Source organism: Erinaceus europaeus, chromosome 10 (assembly GCF_950295315.1).
Source record: "Erinaceus europaeus chromosome 10, mEriEur2.1, whole genome shotgun sequence".
Lineage (NCBI taxonomy): Eukaryota > Metazoa > Chordata > Mammalia > Eulipotyphla > Erinaceidae > Erinaceus > Erinaceus europaeus.
Window position 1 is genome coordinate 103176584 of NC_080171.1, and position 24370 is coordinate 103200953.

The 24370-nt window shown below is 51.4% G+C and overlaps 1 protein-coding gene across 1 annotated transcript; it reads left to right on the top strand.

Annotated features, from left to right (window-relative positions):
* Positions 1–3925: 3925 nt before the first annotated feature.
* Positions 3926–22772, top strand: PRDM12 (PR/SET domain 12). Its single transcript, XM_007539063.2, has 5 exons — positions 3926–4148; positions 5902–6092; positions 7657–7812; positions 20107–20218; positions 22348–22772. The coding sequence occupies exons 1-5, from the start codon at positions 3926–3928 to the stop codon at positions 22770–22772; spliced, it is 1107 nt and encodes a 368-aa protein (XP_007539125.2).
* Positions 22773–24370: the final 1598 nt, after the last annotated feature.

Here is a 24370-nt window from a genome sequence, read left to right on the forward strand (position 1 = left end):
ATCGATACCTGCGCGGGACCCACCCCGCCGCTAATATCTTTTTAATGAGTTGGCGGGGCTTAACGCCGTACGATCTGCCCTCCAGGGTGGATTTTCGCCCCGGCAGATGTTTCGGGAGGAGGCGGCGCGCGGGCCCCCGAGGGGGGGGCAAATCTCTCCCCGAGGGGCGAGGGCAGGAGACTTTCTTCTAAAGTTCAAAAGAAAGACAGGCTTTCACTCGCCCCAAAAAATGTATTTCTCAGCGGACAATGGGATCCTTTCTGTGCCTCCGAGGGTCGGCGGCGCGGGAGGGGCAGGAGGGGCGGGGGTTCCCTTGCCCCGGCCCCGCCTGACCAACTCGCCCCGGCACACACCGGGGCTGCCCGGCCGCTCTGGGACGCGGGAGCCGGGAAACCCGGGCTCGGCTCCGAACGCCCCACGGAAGCGCGCTGCCCGGTGCCGGGCGTCCCCGAGCAAGTCCCGGGCGCACAACAAAAGCTAGGGCCTGGGAAGCCCGGGAATGCGCCCCTCGCGGGGACCCGCTTCTCCCTGGAGAAACCTGCGGCCCCGAAGACAAGAAGCGCAGCCCAGGTCTGGGGCCGGGGCCCGGGTCTCTCCACCTGCCCTACGCGCCGCAACAAGTAGAACCGAGCCAGCCACATCAGCTGGGGCCTTGGGGCCCTCTTCTCCCGGACCGTGGGTCCGCCAGCCACGTCTCCCTCTGGCTCTCCCGTGGGCTGGGGAGAAGAGGGACGATGACCTCTGAAGAGCCGCGGCCAATTGATTCGTTCCGCCCGGAGCCGGGGCCGCGTGAATGGGAGCCCGGGCGGCGGCAGCGGCGGCGGCTCCGGGGATAAAGATGTTCTTCCCTCCAGGGGGAGGGGGCGAGAAGCAGGGCCATTCACTCCTGGCCCGGCCCCTCGGGAAGCCGCGCCGAAGAAAAGGGGCCGGGGCCTATTCAAGCCCTACGAGCCGCCCACAATGGACCGATATACTGGGGGCCTCTCTATTAAAGCCCATGAATATTAAAGAGATCTCCGAGAGGAGGTCCGCAGGAGGGGTGGGGGCTGCGCCTGCGAGCTCCGACCGGCCTGGCTGGGGCTGGGGGCTGCGGCACACTCCGCTCCTGGGCCCCGCGGGGGGAAAAAAGACGGGGAGGGAACCCCCGGAAAGCGCCGAGCTCGCCCTCGCGATTTCAGCCAAGGGGAGACGCAAGAACAGGGCTTTCTCTCCCCACTCCGACGAACCCGAAACCTAGGGGTGTCCCTTCTTCCTTTCCTCAGGTCTGCAACTACACCAGAGGCACAAAACTAGAGAGCGCAGGGCTGGGGAGTGCAGGAACTAAGGTGGGGATGGGGGCTTTTTGGGGTTCTACTTCTGGCTTCCTGGATTTGAGGAATAAAAGAGGCTCAGGGTAAAGGAATAGTGCTCCTTGGTCATTTCATCTTTGATTCCCTGTTGGGGGTCCAGGACCCGAAGCTCAGCATCCTTGCAAGGAGGGTCGCAAGGCGCACGGTGCTGAGTCTTTCTCCATGGGGATTTGGCCCACGAACTGGGGGAGGGGGAAATCCTTGGGGTTTTGAAAGGAAGTTTGCTCACATTCAAAGAGACGGGGGTGGGGGAGTGGAGAAACAGCCGTCCACAAAGCCCAAGCTAGGCCATTGCGCAGACGGGGACGCTGAGACCCAGGGAGATGCAAGAATGTGCGGTCAGCCCCGCACAGACCCGTGCTCTCGCTCCAGACTTGCTCCCCTACATAAATGACTCCGCCCGGGGTGCGGTTTCCTCCCCAACAAGTCCTGTAGAAGCCGAACAGATTTCCCTCGTACTGGTCCGGCGCCGGCTAGGCTCCCCCCTCCCTGATTCTCGACGGAGAACCCTCCCCCGGCGCTTGCAGGAGACTGTGAGACTGGCCAGCCGCGCCTGGAGGGGAGGTTCTGGATCCCCAGCCCGGGCTGCGGCGCGATCCTCCGCAGCGCTGCCCTCTGCTGGCGCCTGACCCGACGGCGGAGCCTTCAGCCGGCTCAGTTCCCTCCAGCGTCAGTTCTGGGGCTGCAGGTGGGCAGTTGCTGCCTTCTTTCTGCTACACTCCGGCTCGCATCCTGAGCTGCCTGAGACCAGTGGCCGGAGCCTGGGGGGGGGGAGGGTGGTGGGGAGCGGGTAGTCAGCGTTTGCGAACCCTTTGCCAAGGAAGGGTGAAGACAGTGACTCCCAGCGCAAAGGCCAGATCCCCTGCTGCTCTGCCCCAGTCCCCAGATCCGAATACGGGCTAAGGAGCCGCTTCCTCCAGCCACCCCGGAAGCTCATTCCAGGATCCAGAAAACCCGCCTGGGTTAAAGAAATCTGAAACTGCAGGGCAGGTGGGGCGATGTGTCAAGCCCCCCCAGTCTCCCCTTCGTGGCTGGGGGTTGGTATCAGGGCTTAAGGCGAGGCCCGGGGTCAGCAGAGCTGCAGAAAGCTGCAGCCGGCTGGGGGCTCAGCAGCTCACAGGCTCCAGAGAGAGAGAGGAGACTGGGCGCCAGGGACGGGGAGGAAGGGGGGGAGGAGGAGAAGGGAGATGGATCACCGCCAGACAGAGAAGCAAGGCCCAGGACAGTGCAGGAAGGTGACAGCCCCTCTCAGCTCACAACTGAGCTGGGGGGGGGGGGGCGGGAGGCCGAGCAACACAGTCTGCCTGGGGGGAAGAGGGCTGCCTGCAGTTTCTGGGGTGCTACTACTCAGGGCAAGCCAAGGACCACTTTCCATAAGCTCATTCTCCACCGGTAAAAGTCTTTTTCTGTGCGGGAGTTCCACTGTCCCTGCCCCACCTGGACCTCGCCCCCTACTAATTCCGGCAGCCTGGTCACCCACGAAGGTGGCTTAGGCCTGGGTCAGCCCCGACGGCAGTGGTCCCCTCGGCCGCGGCCGTTTCCCGGCGAGGGCGGGTGGCGAGCGGAGCTCTGGAAGCGGCCCGTTTGAAGCGAAGCCCGTTTGAAGCGATGTCTGCGCAGGAGACCCGCACAGCCCGGAGAAGTCCTGCGGGCCCTGGGGTGACTACCGCATTCAGGGGTGGGGTGAAGGGACCAGAAGGGGGAAGGATGGGTGCCCTGAAGAGGCCAGGTCCGAACCCAGGAGAGAAGTGGGGGTCCTAACAGAACCCGGAGGGCCTGGTAGTGGAGAGAAGATGCATCCCAGCTGGACAGGGCTGGGCCGCGAGTGCAGATTCTCCGCAGCAGCTAGTGGGCGCGGGTTCAGCGGCCTGGCGCCCCATTCGCCAGGTTTGCTCCCCGAGTCCGCAACGTCCTCGCCGCGCCCCCTCCCCTGCTTGGTCCCCTTCTCTCTGTCCCGCGGGCTGAGCCACCCTCCCTGCCAGAAGCTTCCCACGGGGGGAGGCGGAGGAAGGGGAGAAGGCAGAGGTGGGTGGGAGGAGCGCGGGGGAAGGTGGGGAGCGGCCCCCGCCCCTCCGGCTCTGGAGGCGAGGGCTCCTGGAGCTCGGCGGGGTACAAGTCTGTCCTCCGACGTCAGGGGGTCATTAATAACCAATTAGGAGGGTCACTGCGGCTCCTATAAAGGCGCAGAGATTTTGCCAAGGGGGAGACCGTCCTTGCCGAGTACGGGACAGGAGAGTGCGCGTCCCAGAGGCCCCTCGCTGTCGCCGCTTCTCCGCAGACACCGCCTCCCGCCCACCCCGCACCCCTCCGCACCCGCCTCCGCCTCCACCTCCGCGCTGCCTCTGCCACCTCCGCCAATTTCTCCCTCTCTCCCACTCGGCCCCGATCCCCCGTGTTCACCTTCCTCCCAGCCACCCCTCTAGCCTCTCACTCTTGCCCTCGTCTCTCCGGCGCCTCTCCCTTCTCCTGCGCCCCAGAGCTCTCCCCTCGCTCTTGGGCCCCCCTCTCGCCACCCCCCGCACCCCTGCTTCAGCCCCATCATCTGCACCCCAGTGCCTGCGAGCCCGGGGCCGCCCATGATGGGCTCGGTGCTCCCGGCGGAGGCCCTGGTGCTCAAGACCGGGCTGAAGGCGCCGGGGCTGGCTCTGGCCGAGGTCATCACCTCCGACATCCTGCACAGCTTCCTGTACGGCCGTTGGCGCAACGTGCTGGGGGAGCAGCTCTTTGAGGACAAGAACCACCACACCAGCCCCAAGACTGCCTTCACCGCCGAGGTCCTGGCGCAGTCCTTCTCGGGCGGTGAGTCGAGCCGTCGAAGTCAGCGGCGTCCCCGCCTCGCAGCGGGCCCCGTGGACCCTCCCGGGCCGGGCACCGCTCAGGGCTGCGCTGGGGATACCTAGCTGCTCGCTCCCACCTTGGCGATCCAGGGGCTCCGCGCGCCCCAGCTTTCCGTAAGCCGAACCCGGGGCGCCCGCAACCAAATCACCGCGGGGCGGGGGGACAGCTCCGAAGCCCGCGCACCTCGGAGACGGCCTCACAGTATCTCGGCTGAGTGGGGGGCGACCCCCGCCGGGCGCTCCCCTGCCCGCCCCTCTCTCCTTTGAGCTGACGGGTTCCTGGCATTTAAAGCCTTACTAGGCGTGTAATAGCAGTTGACTCAAAAAGAAGGGGTTTTAAATTCATTTAGTTAACTTGGGCTTGACCCGCGAAAGTTCCCACTTAAACCAAGAACTTTAAAAGACAGCGGGGCCTGAGGGGAGGGGGCGGAGGGCGGGCAGAGAGAAAAAGCCTCGGAGGGAGAGAAAGAGAGAGGGAGAGAAAGAGTGAGAAAAGTTTCTTTTCTTTAAGATGTCTCAAGTTCTTATTCCTCATTCATCAACCCGCAAACAATATCTTTCCCCGGCGCTGGCATCTCTGTGCGTCTCCCTCTCCCCCCACCCCCCACCCCTGACGATTTCTGTTCCTCTCTTAATTTACCGTGAAGACTAATTCCACTTCCATTCACGTTATGTCAACCATCTAATCCCTCCTTTTTGTAAGGGGAATTCCTCGGCCCCTTTTAAACAAGTCCCCTCTGCACTGAGCTACAATTTACTGCTACAGCATTCTTCCAAGGCTAATGAATTTAGAATTAGCAATTTCTTTCGAATGGAGCCGAATGAATAAGATCACTTTAACAGCGTGACAAATTGCCAACCGCGCAGCAATGGACACCGTTTAACCCCCCCTTTCAGCCAGCCAGCTCGCCGGGTACTTTCCCAGGTAGCTTAGAAGGGAACCTTGTAAGACACAGAGGCCGCCCTGGTGTGTTCTGTCGCTCCCGCCAGCTCGGCTCTGGCGTCCAGGGGGCTGGGGATGGCCCAGGCACCTCCCAGCCCAGAGAGGTGACTTCACCTCTCTGTCTTGCCTCGCTCTGGCACCCTCGAGCATAGGGTCTGGGATGCTGCCAGGAACCCAGGCGCAGCGGGAACCCGCACCAGAGCCAATGCATAGATTTCTTTTGAGCCTCCAGGCCCCTGGAAGCCAGGGGATTGTTCATAGCGCTGCACTGGGCCGGGGCGCCAGGCCTCCCCGCAGCCTCGAGGACTCAGAGCCCCAGATGGCGCCCAAGTCCTCAGGTCTGTCCTGTGATCTGTGCCCAGGCCGCACAGCCTAGCAACCAGAGGGGCTCAGAAACCGGCTATGAAGAAGCCCGACTTCTCTATCACCCCCTCATAGGAATTGGCCTACGTTAACCAATTTGCTAAACCAAGCGTTGGTCCTGGCTCAGCTGCTCTTAAACTTGTTTTCCCTGGAGGGCCAGGGAGACCTTGCATGCTTTGAAAATCTGTGAAAAGTCTAAAAATCCCCTCTTAGAGCTCCAAAGTACTTCTTGCTTTTCAGGACAGGGAGGGTCTCTGGGCTGAAAGCAGAGGGATTCCTGTGGCTCCAGTCAGGCCAAGGCACAATCAGGGCTGTCCCGGGAGCAGGACCTGACCTGCAAATCCTTCTCCAGGAAGGCAGTGCCCCGCTTCTCAGGTTTTGACTGGGTCCCCCTGCTCTGTCACTGCAGAGGTGCAGAAGCTGTCCAGCCTGGTTCTGCCCACGGAGGTGATCATTGCACAGAGCTCCATCCCTGGGGAGGGTCTTGGTATCTTCTCCAAGACATGGATCAAGGCCGGCACCGAGATGGGGCCCTTCACAGGCCGGGTCATCACCCCAGAGCATGTGGACATCTGCAAGAACAACAACCTCATGTGGGAGGTAAAAAATCAGGAAGTGGGGGGGGGGGCAAGCTTCTGAGAGGGGACCTAGAGACTTGTCACCACTGCTTTCACCATGGCTGCCTGGGAACCAAAGGTGGGCTCAATGCTCCCGACCCGACCTGAGAGTCACTGACAAGGGACCCGGCACAGACCAGCTCCTGGAGACTCCACTGCAAACATCCTAGGTCAAGACCATAATTTGGAAAAATTGAATTCTCTTTCTTCTGGGCAACCTTAGGGAGCATGGCTGTTATTCACCCCACTTCACAGAGCAGGGCGCAGAGACCCAGGGTGTTCCTGCCCCTTTGCATGTCTTCTTTCCAGTGGAAAGATGTCCCTCTGAGTGTCTCCCAGCCACTTGTACTCTTTCCCTTGGAAGCAGCAAGAAAACCCTTGATTGAGGGTGAGGGTGAGATGGGTAGGAAGGAGAATAAAGGTGGCCCATGCAGTTTGGGGATGAGTTCATCAACCCAGGTCAAATGACACTGGAAATGATGTGGATGAATGAGTCAGCCTTCTGAGTCTGGGGTTTGTGGTCCTCTGGTGGTCTTAGCTGCCCTGTATTATCCTCCCCACTTCACAGAAAGAAGCTGACCCTCCTCACCTGGAACACAATGCCCGATGCCAGGGAGGGTTACCCTCAAGGGCAAGGCACTCTGAAAATATTTCTCCTTGTGCCTCTTCCTTTCGCCCCACCCCCCTATCTCCCCTATCTCCCCTACAGAGACATCCTCTCCCTGAGTTCATTTATTACCTTTCAAGTCCTTCGGATATTCCCCACATGGCAGTCCTTGGGTGGTTCCCAATATGACAAATCCAGCACTCAGTCACAGGAGCAGGATCAAGGGGAATGGACTTGCGGCCTCTCCTAACCTAGTGGTTGCCTGTCCATTAGTTGTTGGGGGGCAGTTTGGTCTTGGTCCTCTTTTTTTATGTATGGATGAGAGAAGGGGGAGACTTGAGGGGTTGCAGATAAGGAGGAAAAAATTAGAGAGAGAAAAAAAAGAACAAGAGCATCCCTCTGGCACATGCTAAGCCAGTAATTGAACTCAGGGCTTCACTCTTGAGAATCCAACACCTTATCCACTGTGCCAGCAGTTCCCACAAAGGGGCATAGAGCAGGTGAGACACCCCAGTGAGCCAGTCTCCCCACATCAGGCTCTGTGACCTCTGAGGTCCTAGCCAGAATTTGCAAATTTCTAGAGAACCCCTTGTGTCCCTGAAGAGCTGGCTGGATGCCACTTTGTCTGTGATGACCCTTTATCCTGGTCACCATGTTAATAAGATCCTTTAGACCCTGAAGCCAATGGCTTCAGGGCTGGCTGCTTCTTACCGGCTGGGCTCAGGCAAATGTCAAGTCATTATATTGCCAATCCTCCCCTTTCTGAGCTGGAAAATGGAGATGATTACAGCTGGGCCTACTTTCAAAGGCTGTTGTAAGGAAGAAGAGAAAGAGAGAGAGAGTGGATGTATATGTTCATCCCAGGACCTGGGACCTGGCTCCAGCCACAAGTGGCGTATCTGCCACAGCGCTGCCTTATTTGGTCCTGATCTGTTCTCAGGTGTTCAATGAGGATGGCACAGTGCGGTACTTCATTGATGCCAGCCAGGAAGACCACCGGAGCTGGATGACCTATATCAAGTGTGCACGAAATGAGCAGGAGCAGAACCTGGAGGTGGTCCAGATCGGCACCAGCATCTTCTACAAGGCCATCGAGGTGAGTGTGGGTACAGTCCTGCGGGGGCTAGTGCAGCCCTAACTGTGCTGCTGAGGCCCATGGATCAGGATCAATGGGACCTTGAGCTTGGCGGAGAGCTTCCTGCTAATGATCTGAAAAGACAGAACTTTTGATTAGTTGTTGTGAATGTCATACGCACCCCAATAGTGAAGTATTTGGGCATCTTTGGAGGGTGTCCCTGGGGTTCAGGGGATTGAAAGAAACAGGGAACAAGGCAAGGGAAGGCAGCCCAGGTAGAGCACAGAGCTGGGAGAGAGGGGGAAAGACAGCAATACTTGAGCTTGTCCTTCCTCATGTGTGTGCCCCCCTGACAACATACAGAACATGACTTTTGACTCACTTGTCACACTGATCACTCGCTTATGGGGTTGCATTTCTCCTGGGCTCTGTATACATAACATCATACTTAATCCTCATGTATTTAATCCATGAGAGGACTCTGCAATTATCTACAGTTACAGACAAGAGAATTGGATGTCACTTAGTGGCAGGCAGTCTCAGGAGCTTTTATGGGGGGGGGGGGTCTGGAAGGAACTTTAACACTGGAAAATAGATGAATGTCATAGTCTTTGAAAGAGGTGTAAGTCAGGCCTAGGCCTTGGGGAGGGAGGTTGTGGCAGAAGGATGGGGTGGGGGAGGTGTCCAGCAGAGAAATGCTTAGACAGAGGAAGATCTCATTGCATATGGGAAAGGTAGTGGCCAAGGCAGGCTGAGCCACCAGGATCCTCCCTGAATCCTATTCTTTGGCAGGAAATTTGCTCAGCTTCAGGCCCAGGAGGTGGGAGCCAGCTCCCCCACTTCCCTTAGCAAGTTGATGGTAAATGCTGTGTGGGGGGTCATAAGGCTGTTCCCCAACACTTATCTGCCCTTCATGCTACTGCATCCTGCCAGCTGGAGAGAACACAATGTCTCCTTGGGGCTGGACTTGGTTAAGTTAGGGGGGGGAGCATCTGAATGAGTACCCCCAACCAGAGAATGTCTACATTTTAATCTCTGTTTCTACCTGGGATTCAGAGCTCCAAGTTATTTTTTGTTTATGAGAGAGATCACACAGCTTTCTGGCACATACGATGCTGGGAGGTTGAGCTGTGCAGCTTTTACTTGCAAGTCTGGTTTTTTAGCCACTGCGCAACCTCTAAGGCCACTTCAAGTCTTTTTAAAATCTTTGGTGGGCACTGGAACCTCAAAGCTTCTAACTGGGCTCAATTTGTCCCAGAATAAACCACCCTTAGGGAATTTCGCAGGGCTGACAGCACAATGCCAGGAGGAGAAATAGGTGGTTAAGGGTACAGGAAAGTTCCTGGACTAGGGCTCCAGGGACATGGGGCAGCTGCAGGGCATGTGGGACAGGAAAGAAGGTATCCTAGGCCGACCCAGTACAGAGATGGTTCCAGCTAGACAAATACCTTTAGGAGCAAGGGCTCCCCACAAGACACCTCAGAATTGACCGAGCTCCACAGCTCACAGAGGGCACCTACCACTGGTCTTCATCCTTCTCTCATCATTTTTTAAATTTTTTATTTTATTTATTTCATGAGAGAAACAGAGATAAAGAGTAAGAGCATCATCACTCCAGCATATGTAATGCTAGGGATTGAACTCAGGACCTCATGCTTGGAAGCCCAGGATTCTATCACAGTTTCACCTCTAGAATCACCCTCTCACCCTTTCCATCTAAAACACACATCTGTATGACTGGACCTCACTGCCCAGCCATCCTGATCTAGGGGAGCTGGGGATGTACAATCATGCCATGCCTCTCCTGCAGACACATACACATGCACAAGGAGATATAGACACACACATACACAGATAACTCACATAATTGTGACAAAGAAAGGGGTTCCCTGCTGGGGCATACTTGGGGGCTTGTCTCTTCACTGTGTACAGATCACACCAACTAAGAACTACTGGCCAGGAACCATTAATGGGCATCTATACATAAATACAGAGTCAGAAAATAAAGTGGCTAATGATGACATCTTTAGGAAGGGTCTGAGCTGAGTTTACAAGATTGAAACACTGGTGTTGGCAAAGCAGCTCACTTGGATACTGTACTGCTTTACCACGTACGTGACCCAGGTTCAATTCTGGTTCTCACGGCAACGAAGGAAGCTTCGGTGCTGTGGTCACTTTCACTTTCTCTCTCTGCCTCTGTTTCTATCTAAACAAATAAATAACACTGTCACCTAAAGTTGATTAGGAATTTCATTGGTCCAAGAGAACAGAAACATGCACATCACAGCAGATATAGTGATAGCACTGATTTAGCTTTTAATGCTTTTACAATGTAAGTAAATTTATATGGAAGGATAAGGTAACATAAAATATCACTCATTTTATTCCTTCCGCCGATTGTTTTATTTGGGGAAATAAAGATGTACAAGACAGTCGCTACATTTCTTATCTCCCTATGATAGGTGTCAGCACATCACTCCCACCACTGACTCAAGTCCTTCTTCACCATCCTGCTCTGGATCCCAAACACTTCTCTATGCCTTCCTGCTACCTCTGCCTCATTTTACTTTTTTTTTTAATAAACTTTTTATTTATTTATTTATTTTCCCTTTTGTTGCCCTTGTTGTTTTATTGTTGTAGTTATTATTGTTGTTGTTCTTGACGTCATCATTGTTGGATAGGACAGGGAGAAATTTACAGAGGAGGGGAAGACAGAGGGGGAAGAGAAAGACAGACACCTGCAGACCTGCTTCACCGCTTGTGAAGCGACTCCCCTGCAGGTGGGGAGCAGGGGCTTGAACCAGGATCCTTAAGCTGGTCCTTGCGCTTTGTGCCACCTATGCTTAACCCGCTGTGCTACCACCCAACTCCCCTCATTTTACCTTTAATAATTGAAATTGGACACATTTTTTCATGGTAGCAGTTTCCTCAGACTGTAACACAAAGTCAGACTGCACTTTCCCAGAAAATACTATGTCCGAGTATATATGACAACTTGGAAGCAGGGCTGAGACTAGAGCTCACACCCCTCTTCCTGGCTTGTCCAGAAGAAATGGCTGAATGCTTCTAGAACACACAGCTGCCCTGTGTGCATGAGCAGGTTATCCAAAGAGAGGGGCTTTTGCTGTGATCTGTTTTTTATTCATCTATTTATATTTCATAACAACAACCCATTACTTGCCAGAAAATGAAAAGGGATATTTTTATTCAGATAAGATCAGACATGTCCAGGGTATTATGGTCATTTATAGATGGAATTATATTTTATTATATACATATGTAGATGGAATTTACATTTATAGATGGAATTCATTAAGCAGAGCACACTATGGCTGCACTAAAATCTGTAGTGCAAAATAACAGCTCTCCAAATGGAGAGGAAGGTGATGGAGTTTCAAGTCAGCTGGGTTTTTTAGATGTCCTGGGAGATTTTCATCTGGCTGGGTCCAGATGGGTGTCCCTATACACTAATTTAATCATAGGAGTATCTGTTATACTCTCAGGTGCCTAAGATGACATTTCTAGAAGTTCCAGCAGAGAAAGTTGGCACTAGACATTGACTGAGCATGGCTTCCTGCGGGTGATGAAGGAAGAACAGACCTAGTTCATCTAGGAAAGCAAAACTAACCAGGAAGCCAGGCTGTCGACTCCAAAACACAGCACAAGAAAATAATGTAGGAATAATTTATACAAGTTTTAATTTCTTGTTACAAGGAAGAAAAATCCCAGTTTCACCACCACCACCCCCTCCTTTTTTTTCTTTGCAAATAATTATGTCCTGATGTCTAGTTTAGGTTTTCCCTTCATCAACTTCCCTTTTCATTTTGGGTCACTGAATTACCCCCCTAACATCCTGAAGCTTCTCTCTCCCTCTTTCTCTCTTCCTCTCTCTGATTTTTTTTCCTGTTTTGTTCTTCCTTTTAAAGTTTTTTTTTATATTTATTTATTTATTTTTCCCTTTTGTTGCCCTTGTTTTTAATTGTTGTAGTAGTTATTATTGTTGTTATTGATGTCGTCATTGTTGGATAGGACACAGAGAAATGGAGAGAGGATGGGAAGACAGAAAGAGGGAGAGAAAGACAGACACCGGCAGACCTGCTTCACTGCTTGTGAAGCGACTCCTGCAGGTGGGGAGTGGGGGGGGGGTGGAGGGGGGCTTGAACCTGGATACTTGCAGCGGTCCTTGCATTTTGTGCCATGCTGGTCCTTGCACTTTGTGCCATCTGCACTTAACCCGCTGCTCGACCACCCGACTCCCTTGTTCTTCCTTTTGATCTTACTTATCTGTGTGTACAATTAAGGTTGACTTTTTTTTTTTTTTTTGGAATTGGGGTCTCCCACTTGGATGATTTCACCACTTTTAAATGAGAGAACCACGGCACCAAAGTATCTGCCATATGGTGCCGGGACTGAAACATAGCAAAGCAGGCATCCTACCTGGAAAGCTACTTTTCTGGCCCAAAGTGCTCTGATTATTAATAAGCATCATTGTGACCTGGGAGATGGTACCATGGTCACAGCACTGGACTTACAAGCTTGAGTTCTATCCCCGGCATCACATGTACCAGGTGATGTTTTCGTTCTCTCCTTCCTTTATGATTAAATAAAATGCTTTCAGCTCTTTGTCACTGTTCCATTTTAATTATGATGAAATGAAGGCTGAGGGGGATGGCAGGAGTCTGGTGAGCTGTGACTTGAATCCTGCCTGTTCTGACCCCAGAGTCCTGAGCACCATGCCCTGGGGCCTCCCTGGCCAATATCTATTTGTTGGAACTCTATTAATTGGTGTGTCAGGACATCTGTGGTGCAGTGGAAATTGATATTCATTCAGATGACACAAAGATCCTTCTAGACTAGGGCTTCTGCTCCACTGGGGGGGGGGGTGGGGAGGAGAAGATAAGGGCCTCAGTACCTCCTGGGAGCATGTTCAGTTGTGTGCCATGAGATCATATTAAGAAAAAAAACCCTCAGCCCTATCAATTTCAATTTGTTATAAAAATTCACAAGTGGAGAAGAACAGAAAAAGGAAAAAAAAAAAAAAACCACTTCTGGGGTGATAGGGAAGAGTAGGAAGCCCCAGCTGAAAGATTACTTAGTTTGACAATGAAAAAATGGGAGTGTTGATATGCCCCCAAGAGAGTCCTGAGGGGATCTTGATGTGGATTTCATGGTGTGAAACTTGTTTCTTTGGGGACTGCTTTGTTTATTGTGTGCACTGAGTTATTCTCTGCTTGCTAACAAATGGAATAAATAGGTGTTCCCAGTTATCTAAGCCCTGGTAGAGGGCCCTGGCTGAGCTGGACCAGAGAGTTGGCTGTAAGGAAATGGTTGGGGACAGTGGGGATGGAGGGAATGGGACCTTTAGTTTTCTGATGGCAGGCAGGCAGGCAGGCAGGCAGGCAGGCAGGCAGCAGGTAAGACCTGGGAAGCTTGTGGATAACAGGGAAGAGGCTGCTGCTGCTCCAGTCTCCTGGTCTGCATGAGGAGTCCTCAAGAACAGCAGAGACCTGAAGTCTGGCTGAGGATCTGCCACTGGCTTCCCAGGGTTCCCCAGGGCAGAGAGCCCTACTCCCAGCCCTGCTGCAGGTGGTACTACTCCACCTGCAGGGGAGTCGCTTCATAAGCGCTGAAGCCGGTCTGCAGGTGTCTATATTTCTCTCCTCCTCTCTGTCTTCCCCTCCTGTCTCCATTTCTCTCTGTCTTATCCAACAACAACAGTATCAACAACAACAATAATAACTACAACAATAAAAAGGGCAACAAAAGGGAATAAATAAATAAATATAAAAAAATAGGTTTAAAAGGGAAGCCGGAAGTGGCACACTTGGTTAAGTACAAGTGTTAGCATGCACAAAGACCTGGGCTCAAGCCGTTGGTCCCTGCCTGACAGGGAGAAACTTCACATAAGCTGAAGCAGGGCTGCAAGTGTCTTTCTTTCTCCCTCTCTAACCTCCCTTCTCTTTCAGTTTCTCTCTATTCTATAAAGTAAATAAATAAACAGTTTTTAAAGGTTAAAAATGAAACTTTTTTTGAGAGAGAGAAGCACAGAAAACCAACCATAATGACTGGATATCCAGAGAGTGAGAGAGCTACTTTTCATGTTGTACTCTTGTATATGTCACATTCCCCCCACCAGCAGAGTTAGCTATTGCAGGGATGCTACGAATCTCGACAGTCATTTTTTCTTTTCTTCCCCCTATTTTATTTATTTTATTTGACAGGACAGAGAGAAATTGAGAGGAGAGGGGGAATATATATATATATATATATATATATATATAGAGAGAGAGAGAGAGAGAGAGAGAGGCAGAGAGAGAGAGAGAAGCTTCCCCTCTACAGGTAGGGAGCTGGGGCTCAGCCTGGGTTCTCACTCTTGGTAATGTGTGCATTTAACCAGGTGCACACATATTTGCACTGATTTAAATTTTCTTTTTAAAAACTATTTTTAAAATTTATTACATATGAGATTTTTAGACAAGACAGAGACAGAAAGACCAGCAGGGTCTGGGTGGTGGTGCACCCAGTTAAGTGCACATAGTACCAAGTGCAAGGCCCACATAAAGAGCCCCCAGCTCCCCACCTGCAGGGGGTGTCGCTTCACAAGTGGTGAAGCAAGCCTGCAGGTGTCTCCCTGTTCTCTCCCTCTTCTCATAAAAAATGAAAAATAATGACCAGGAGCTGACACTGATCTGTAGTGCTGACACTGAGCCCAAGCAATAACCCTGGAGGCAAAGTTGGGGGGGGGTAAGCCAGAGTGCCACTCAGGTATATGTGGTGCCTGGGACTGACACAGGAACTTCAAGCATGCAGATCTCAAGTTGTGCCATTTCTCCAGCTGTGATTTTAATTTTCTTAATCACTACAATTGACTTTATCACTATTTTACAGTGTGTTAGTAAGGATCAGAAGCATGGCTCACCTGTGAGGGTGCCTGCTTCCTCATGCACACGACCTCATCCAGCCTGGCACTTACCACACAGGAGGAAGTTTCAGTGCTCTGGTATCTTTCCCTCTCTCCCTTTGCCACTCTCTCTCTCTCTGTCTGTCTCTGTCTCTCTCTCTCTCTCTCTCTCTCTCTCTGTCTAGCTGAGAAAGTCAGCCTGGAGTGATGAAGCCCTGGAGACAAAGCAAAAATAAATAAACAAATAAATAATAAACAAATAAATAAATGTGTGTGGGGTTGAATTGTAATGTGGAAAACTGAGAAATGTTACACATGTCAATGTTACACATGTACAAACTATTTATTGTATTTTGCTGTCTACTATAAACCATTAATCCCCCAATAAAGAAATTTAAAAAATAGAAAAATAAAAAGCAGCAAAAAAAAAAAAGTGTTAGTAAACAATGAACTCTGCCCTGTATTGATATAGTCACTGCTGCTGCTCTTATATAAAAAACAATATTTCTAGGCTGGGGGAGAGAGCACAATGGTTCTGCAAAAAGACTTTCATGCCTGAGGCTACAAGGTCTCAGGCTCAATTCTGAGCACCACCATAAAACAGAGCTGAGCAATACTCCAGTAAAAATAAATAGTAATATTCCTAGTAACCATTTTGAGTAATACGCAGAATATGTACAATCCCATTCTTGGCTCCCAGTTCACCATTAGCATTATTGCTGTTATATTCTTTTAGATTTAATAATAATTGTCACTGTCCATTAAAATGAAAAGTCCAGTTCTGGTTTAGACATTTAGTTCCCAGTCCTCAAGTCTGGAAGTGAGGATGAAGCGCAGGTGACCACTTAGGGGCTTGCAGACCTCTGTGTTGTCCTAGCTTCCCAAAGCTGGGAAGCAGGGGCTGTGAGGCTGGTGTCCATTTCCTGTTAGACTCTGAGGGTGGTGGCCCTGTGTCACATGATGGGCTCCCCAGGGACAACTGAGAATCCCCAAGTGCAGGAAATGGAAGATTGCTGCCAGCTTCCTTCAAGATGGATAAGTTTGGGGAGAGGATACTAACAAGTGCTTGCTTCTAACAAGATCTTTGGGAACCTGAGCCCTGACACAGCTGGAGTGGCAATGCTATCCCTAATTTAAGGTTGAGGAATCTGAGAACAGCCACAAAGGGTAGCCTCCCCAAGGCCATATGCTCATCGAGCTGGGAGCTCCTGTACACCCCAAAACATGTGGCTGCAGGACCTGACAGTTATGTTCACGTGGTTTTAATGGGGCTGCCTATTCTAGAAGAACCATGATGTAGAAATGCCTGAAGCCAGTGGTCTGGGAGGTTGTGTAGTAGTTAAGGAACTAGACTCTCAAGCATGAGGTCCTGAGTTCAATCCCTGGTAGCACATGTACCAGAGTGATGTCTGGCTCTTTCTTTTTAATTTTTTTATTATCTTTATTTATTGGATAGAGACAGACAGAAACTGAGAAGGAAGGGGGAGATAGAGAGGGAGTGAGACAGAGAGACACCTGCAGTCCTGCTTCACCACTTTCGAAGTTTTCCCTCTGCAGGTGGGGACCGGGGGCTCAAACTCAGGTCCTTGTGCACTGTAACCAGTGTGCTCAACCAGGTGCGCCACCACTTGGCCCCCCAAGATAAATTTTTAAAAAGAGAAATGCCTAAAGCCACAGGTCAGAGAATGGTGTGGGTCAGTCTTGGAGAAGGGTGTATGTGGGGTACCTGGGGGATCATTCCCAAACCTCTGCTTTGAGGCAGGGAGTGCTTGAGAGTGGGATCCATGGTCACCCTCTTTTTTTAAAAAAAATATTTATTTATTTAGTCCCTTTTGTTGCCTTGTTTTATTGTTGTAGCCATGATTATTATTGATGTCTTCATTGTTGTTGGATAGGACAGAGAAATAGAGAGAGGAGGGGAAGACAGACATGGGGAGAGAAAGATAGACACCTGCAGACCTGCTTCACCACTTGTGAGGTGACTCCCCTGCAGGTGGGGAGCTGGGGGCTGGAACTGGGATCCTTACACTGATTCTTGTGCTTTGCACCATGTGCACTTAACCCACTGCACTACCGCCCCACTCCCCATGGTCACCCACTTTACAAGGAATCTGACTGAGATATTTTAGTACCATTGTCCTCTTTCCTTTCACTTTGCCCCATTCTCATCAAAGTCCCTAGCTCTGACCTATTGTCCCCTTGGACAAACGCCCAAACTGTGAATAACCAGATAGGATTTTTGCCCTGGTGTCAAGTTCAATTCTGACTGCTTCCTTTCTTTCTCTCTCTTTTTAAAAAATATTTATTTATTCCCTTTTGTTGCCTTGTTGTTTTTTATTGTTGTAGTTATTATTGTTGTCGTCGTTGTTGGATAGGACAGCAAGAAATGGAGAGAGGAGGGGAAGACAGAGAGGGGGAGAGATAGACACCTGCAGACCTTCCTCACCACTTGTGAAGTGACTCCCCTATAGGTGGGGAGCCAGGGCTGGAACTGGAATCCTTATGCTGGTCCTTGTGCTTTGTGCCATGTGCACTTAACCCGCAGCACTACCACTTGACTCCCTCTGACTGATTTCTTTGAGGCACTGCTGTGTTTCTCTTTGGTGCTGGGCTGCAGTTGGCTTTTCTTCCTCCCTTCCTTCCTTTCTTCCTCTCTTTTAGTTTAGGAATAATTTTTCCATACTAGCATTATTATTATTATTATTATTATTATATTTATTTATTTATTACCAGAATGCTAATCAGCTCTGGCTTATGGTGGTTCAGGGAATTGAAAAAACAGCGGCTTTAGAGATTCAGGCATGAGATTCTTTTTGCATAACTATTATACTCTGTACCCCCACCCTGCACTTGGCTTTTCCATATTCAAGTCCCATCTACCCAAACTAGTCTCTTCCTTCTGCCACACTTCACTCATTCACTGACCCTAAGACTTGGTCTGTTGCCCCATGTAGGGTGTGTGTGGAGGGTGGTTACTGGGGAAAATAAAACCTGGAGACTTCAGGTTGATTCTTAGAATGATAGTTACCCAGGCCTCCTGACAATTCTCTTCCCTGCCCCCACCTCTAGTCAGGGCCCAGCAGGGGCTCTGCTGGTGTCAGGGGTGTTGTGGCTCTGACTAGAGGGAGCTTCTGAGTACATGGGCCCAATAGGAGGGGTGGAGATCTCTTACTGCAGAAGCAAAGGCTGGGTCTACTTGGGGATGTTTTCAGATGCTCCCTGGATAGTGTCCTATGTGACCTTTTGAATTTCAAGCAAAAAAGAACCTGTCAAGAAGACAGGTTTCCTGGGGGTGTCCAGCCTGCTCTGAATAGATTACAGAGTGACCCCCAGCATATGTGACAAATTCAACTCTTCTGAGGTTGAAATACTTCATACTGTGGGGTTTATGGTCAGACCCACTTCAGAGACCAGTCACTATTTGTGGGGTTCTCTGTGATAGACCTTGAACACAGTACAATGGATTTGGCTTATGACTGGATACCCCCATATTTCCTGAGGCAGAGGTTTGTCAATAAGAATGTTCCTTTCCAAGCATTTGCCATCTGCATAATGCCACCCAGCCCAAACTGAGGCACAGATATATACATGTGTGATGTGGTGCTGCCCTGTGGGTGCTCTGGATGATAGACATTTCCAGAACACTCAGGCAGTGTAACCATGGGCCCTAGGATGCCCCACAGCCTGTGTGCCATTGCAACATCTCGCTGTGCCCTACCCTGAGGGCTGGCTAACTCAGGTTGCCCACAGTGAGAAATGAAAAGTATTCTAGCTCGGAAAGGGAGATGGCATAATGATTACACAAAAGATTTCCGTGCCAGAGGATCCGGGGTCCCAGGTTCAATGCCCTACACCACTGTAAGCCAGAGCTGAGCAGTGATCTGGCAACAAACAAACAAACGTGTTCTAACTTAGCCTTGACTGGGTTTGTTGCCAGGCTTCTGCTCTATTGTCTTTTTTTTTTTTTTCCCCTGCCTCCAGGGCTATTGCTGGGTCTCAGTGCCTGCTATGAATCCACTACCAATCTACTGCTCCTGGAGGCCATTTTTCCTATTTTGTTGCCTTTGCTGTTGTGCTTGTTGTAGTTGATATTGTTGTCATAGCTGTTCTTGTTGTTGGATAGGACAGAGAGAAATCAAGAGAGGAGAGGAAGACAGAGAGGAGGAGAGAAAGATAGACATCCACAGACCTGCTTCACAGCTTGCAAAGCGACTCCCTGCAGGTGGGGAGCAAGGAGCAACTAAATTTGAGCTGGGGGCTCCAACCAGGATCCTTAGGCTCACTGGTCCTCACGCTTTGTACCATGGGCTCTTAATCCGTTGCACTACCACCCAGCTCCCTGCTCTGTTGTCTTGAACCTGGGAGAGCTGGGGGGTGGGGGGTGGGGTTAGGAGGTGGCTCAGTTCCCAACAGCAGAGCTGGGGCAAGGACGTTGAGAAAGTCTGGTGGATTGAGGGAGGGATGGAACAGGGGCAGAGCACATTTCTTTTAACATTTTTATTTATTTTATTCTCTTTTGTTGCCCTTGTTTTTCATTGTTGTTGTAGTTATTTGATGTCATTGTTGTTGGACAGAACAGAGAGAAATGGAGAGAGGAGGGGAAGACAAAGAGGGGGAGAGAAAGACAGACACCTACTGACCTGCTTCACTGCCTGTGAAGCGACTCCCCTGAAGGTGGGGAGCCGGGGGCTTGAACCAGGATCCTTCCGCTGGTCCTTGAGCTTTGCACCACGTGAGCTTAACCCGCTGCACTACCGCCCGACTCTCTTTTTTTTTTTAAGACTTTTAAAAAGTTTTTATTTATTTATTTATTTTCCTTTTTGTTGCCCTTGTTGTTTTTAACATTGTTGTGGTTATTAATGTCGTTGTTGTTGGATAGGACAGAGAGAAATGGAAAGAGGAGGGGAAGACATAGAGGAGGAGAGAAAGACAGACACCTGCAGACCTGCTTCACCGCTTGTGAAGCGACTCCCCTGCAGGTGGGGAGCCGGGGACTCGAACTGGGATCCTTACACAGGTCCTGGCGATCTGTGCCACGTGCGCTTAACCCGCTGTGCCACCGCCCGACTCCCCTTTTTTTAAGATTTTAAAAATTATTTATTTATTCTCTTTTGTTGTCCTTGTTGCTTTATTGTTGTTGTTGGATAGGACAGAGAGAAATGGAGAGAGGAGGGGAAGACAGAGAGGGGAAAGAAAGATAGACACCTGCAGACCCTGCAGGTGGGGAGCTGGGGCTCGAACCGGGATCCTTACGACGGTCCGACTCCCCAGAGCACATTTCTGAATCATACTGGAAGCGGCTTGGTGGGAGGGCACCGGAGCAAGACTGGCTCTGGATGGAGGCACAGCACAGAGCCCTGGTTCACCTCCTTCCCATGCCTGTAGTCACCATCTCCTCTCCCTCCTTTCCTTAGATGATCCCTCCAGACCAGGAGCTGCTGGTGTGGTATGGGAACTCACACAACACTTTCCTGGGCATCCCTGGGGTGCCAGGACTGGAGGAGGAGCAGAAAAAGAACAAGCACGGTAAGTCATTTCCCTGAGGACAGGATGCCCGGGGATGCATCGAACCCAGCCATAGGGAGATAGGGGTTGGGTGGGACACTCCAGAGCATTTTATCCTCTGGCAGCACTCAGGTCACGGAGTCCACTGGGTTCAAGGAGTCTAGTGGCACTTTGGTCTGGTGAAAGGCAGTTCTGTTCTCTTGTTGGAGCAGATGGGGGCAGATGGTGATGAAGAGACACCAGGGTGTAACTGGAAGAGCAAGGTCTGGGGCGGGGGGGAGAGGGATCTGGATTTGAGGAGCCAAATTGGGCTCCAGCTTGGCAGTGCAATATTAGGGACAGTTCTGTGTCCCAGCTGCCTCATCTGTAAAAGAAAGATGTGGAGCCAGATGATCTCTAAGGGCCCTTTCAGCTCTACCAATCTGGATATTTCTCTGTCCAGCCCCTGATGCTGGGCTTGGCACATCATAGAAGCTCAGGAGAAACTTGCCGAATAACTATTGAGGGTATGTCGACCATCATAGAGACCCCTTGCTCTAAGTCAAGTTGGCATCAAGTATCAAGTCTCAGGCAAACCTCCTTACAGCCGTCATCCCACTTGAGTGCTCATAAAACACTTTGACATTTGCTTATATTTTATTTTTGCAGCCACTGGAATTAGTGTGTGGCCACTGTTCCAGGCCAGCTTTTTCAGGCAGAAGAGGCACAGAGACAGAGACATATGGAGAGAAGGAAAGACACCAAGTACCTAAGCTTCCTTCAGTGCAGTGGGGTGTGGGCTCAAACCTGGGTAATGAACATGACAAAGCAAGTGCACTAAGTGAACCACTTTGCCAGAACTACTTTTTTTTAAATCTTATTTACTCATGTATCATTTCACTTGAGTTCAGCTCTGGTTTATGGTTGTACTGGGACTGAACCAGAGACCTCCAAGTCTCAGGCATGAAAGCTTTTTGTATGTCCATTATGCTATCTCCCCACTCTATTTTATTATTATTATTATTTATTTTTAACATTTTGTTTATACCCTTTTGTTGCCCTTGTTTTATTATTGTAGTTATTGTTGTTGTAGTTATTATTTTTGTCATTGTTGTTGGATAGGACAGAGAGAAATGGAGAGAGGGGGGGAAGACAGAGAGGGGGAGAAAAGACAGACACCTGCAGAACTGCTTCACCACTACCACCCTACTCCTTCTATTTTTTTATTTTTCAAAGATTTTTAAGGGTGGGGGACACCAGAGCATCACCCTGGCATTCACAGTCAAGGGGATTGACCTCAGGTCCTCTTTAAACCCAAAGCTTTAGCCACTGCCTCCCCTCCAAGGCTGGTATGATCCTTAATTTTATATTTAAAAATATTCATTTTTCATGAGAGAGAAAACCGGGGCACCAATGGCATATTCGATGCTTGGGATCAAACCCAGAACCTCATGCTTCAGAGTCCAGTGCTTTATCCACTACTCCAGCAGCTATCTTTATTTTTTAGAGATTTGAACCTGAGGTTCAGAAACCCTTGTTTACTGAGTCTTTTGCCTGCAGCTACTTCTTTATTTTTTTTTACACTTATTTCTCTAATCCTTGCGACCGACTTGTGGGGGTGCTGCTATTACTACCTCCATTTCAGGGATGAGAAAAATGAAATGCAGTTTCCTGGTACATAGTAGACACTGGTTGAACATGTATAGGATGAATGAATGAAAGTTTTTAGGGAGGAAGTTATAACTGTCATCACCATTTATTGGGCTACTATGAGCCAGACTTCACACACACACACACACACACACACACACACACACACACACACACACACACACACACACACACACACACGAAAAGGCAGAGCTCAGCTCAGCGCCGCTTCATAGCCGTGAGCTTTTGTGAACCTCTCAGTAGGTCTGCACAGCCACAAGATCGTCCCCATTTTGCAGATGAGAAAGTTGAGGTAGTCTCAGGCTGTCACTACACCCCGAGGTCTCACACCCAGGGTCCCAACTGAGCCCAAGCCAGGACCCCGTCTACACCACCAGACCACCAATCCGGGACACCCCCACTAGAAGCAGCGGAGGAGCGCGCGTGGCGGCTCGGTGGCGGGTTCTAACCGGGCTCTGTCTCCTTCCTCCCCTCCTCTCGCCCCTGCCCCGGGCCTTCAGAGGACTTCCACCCTGCGGACTCGGCGGCGGGCACCGCGGGCCGCATGCGCTGCGTCATCTGCCACCGCGGCTTCAACTCCCGCAGCAACCTGCGCTCGCACATGCGCATCCACACGCTGGACAAGCCCTTCGTCTGCCGCTTCTGCAACCGCCGCTTCAGCCAGTCGTCCACGCTGCGCAACCACGTGCGCCTGCACACGGGCGAGCGCCCCTACAAGTGCCAGGTGTGCCAGAGCGCCTACTCGCAGCTGGCCGGCCTGCGCGCCCACCAGAAAAGCGCGCGCCACCGGCCGCCCAGCGCCGCGCTGCAGGCGCACTCGCCCGCGCTCCCCGCGCCGCACGCGCATGCGCCTGCCCTCGCCGCCGCCGCCGCCGCCGCCGCTGCCGCCGCGGCCGCGCACCACCTGCCCGCCATGGTGCTGTGAGCGCCGGGCCGCGCCCCGGCCGCCTACCCACTGGGGCCTGTGGCCGCGGCCGCTTTCTCTTCCGACGTGACCATCTAGCCTGCGGCGATGCATCCATTCGCCCGAAAATGGCCGCCCCCAGGCGGACACCACATCCCGTTTCGCGAATGGGGACACCCAGAGGCGACCCCTTCTTCCTCCCATGCCATCCAGCAAGGGTAGCTGTTCAACAGCCTCCTTTGGGGGTGCGGCTCTGGGGTCCCCCGTCCCGGTCTCACATCCGAGGCTGCTTCCTCCTGTTGCCCGGGTTCTAGGCCGGCATAGCCCTTGGGGGTGGCAGAGAGGATCTGAAACTCAGCAGGGGATGAAGGGGACTCCCCAGCTCCCCAAGAAGAGCATTGTGCCTGTGAAAGGGCGGCGACTGGCCTGGGGACTCTGCGCAGCGCGCACCTGCCACCTGCTGTCCTAGTGGTGGGTGTCACAGACCCAGCTCTGAACACTTCCCTGGATGGCACCTTCCCCTAAAGCCAGCTCCCCGGGGCGGGGGGGGGGGCACGTGTCCCTTGGAGGATGCCAGGCAGGTTGAGAATGAAGGTGAGACGGAAATACCCTTGGGGACCTCGGGCAAGGCCGCAAGGAAGAAAAGCCCTGTTTGGGCTTCAGTGTCCCTTTTCCCCATCAGTAAAATAAGAGAGTTGGACTAATGCCACCCCCACCAGCTCTGATGTGCTGGGAAGATGATGTTCCCCTGCCTCTCCTCGCCACACAGAGGAAGGCTATGCAGGCTCCTCTGCTCGGAGAGCACTCCCGGCCCGTGCATGACCCAGGGGTCCTCCTGCCCGGGAATTAGCCGGTCCCTTGTCCCAAGTCCACCCACGATCCCCAGATCCTGCTGTGAGCGCCCTCTGGTGTTGCTTGCCCCACCTTACAGTCATTTACTCCAATTCCCGTGGGGTGTTTTGTAAAATAAAAATAAAAAATAAATCTATAATAATATTAATGGAAAGTATAAAATGTATAGAGTTTTCAGAAAACTGTGTTCTACTTACAGAAAATGGTCACTTTAATGTTGTAAATATTTATCTTAAATGGTATTTACAAAAACTGTGATATATATTATTTGCTTGTATATTACAACTGTAAATAAATTTGTACCTCTCTTGTATTCTAAAATAAAAAAAATCACTTGAAACATTTATCACTTAGCATCTGAATGGACTGACACTTTTGTGTGTGTGTGGGAAAAGGAAAGACAGAAAATGCCTAGAAGCTGAGCGGGGAGGTGGGAAGAGTCGTTCCTCTTATTGGCTTTAAAAGTCACCATTGTGTCATTGGCAAGGAAAATACCGTTTCATTTGGGGTATCAGCTCCCAGAGAGACAGGTCACAGTACAAAGCAGCTGGAAAATCTTGGAAGGAAGGAGTTGGGCAGATTTCCTCCTGGTTTCCAGCTGACTCTCAAATATCAGACAGTGTTCCACTTTGTACTTCCCCCAAATTTTTACTTCCTTCCCTCCTTTCTCCCTTTTTTATGGACAACATGAAAGAATTCAAGCTGGGGGGGGGGGACGGGACGGGACACCAAGATGAGCCTTCCCAGCTCCTAGACTCTCCAGTGCC

What these genes read in the sequence shown, in the direction of transcription:
- PRDM12 (XM_007539063.2), top strand. Translation starts at nt 3,926, where the DNA reads ATGATGGGCTCGGTGCTCCCGGCGGAGGCCCTGGTGCTCAAGACCGGG. An exon ending in ACAACAACCTCATGTGGGAG is followed by an intron (nt 6,093 to 7,656) that starts GTAAAAAATCAG and finishes ATCTGTTCTCAG; the next exon opens with GTGTTCAATGAGGATGGCAC. An exon ending in TCTTCTACAAGGCCATCGAG is followed by an intron (nt 7,813 to 20,106) that starts GTGAGTGTGGGT and finishes TCCTTTCCTTAG; the next exon opens with ATGATCCCTCCAGACCAGGA.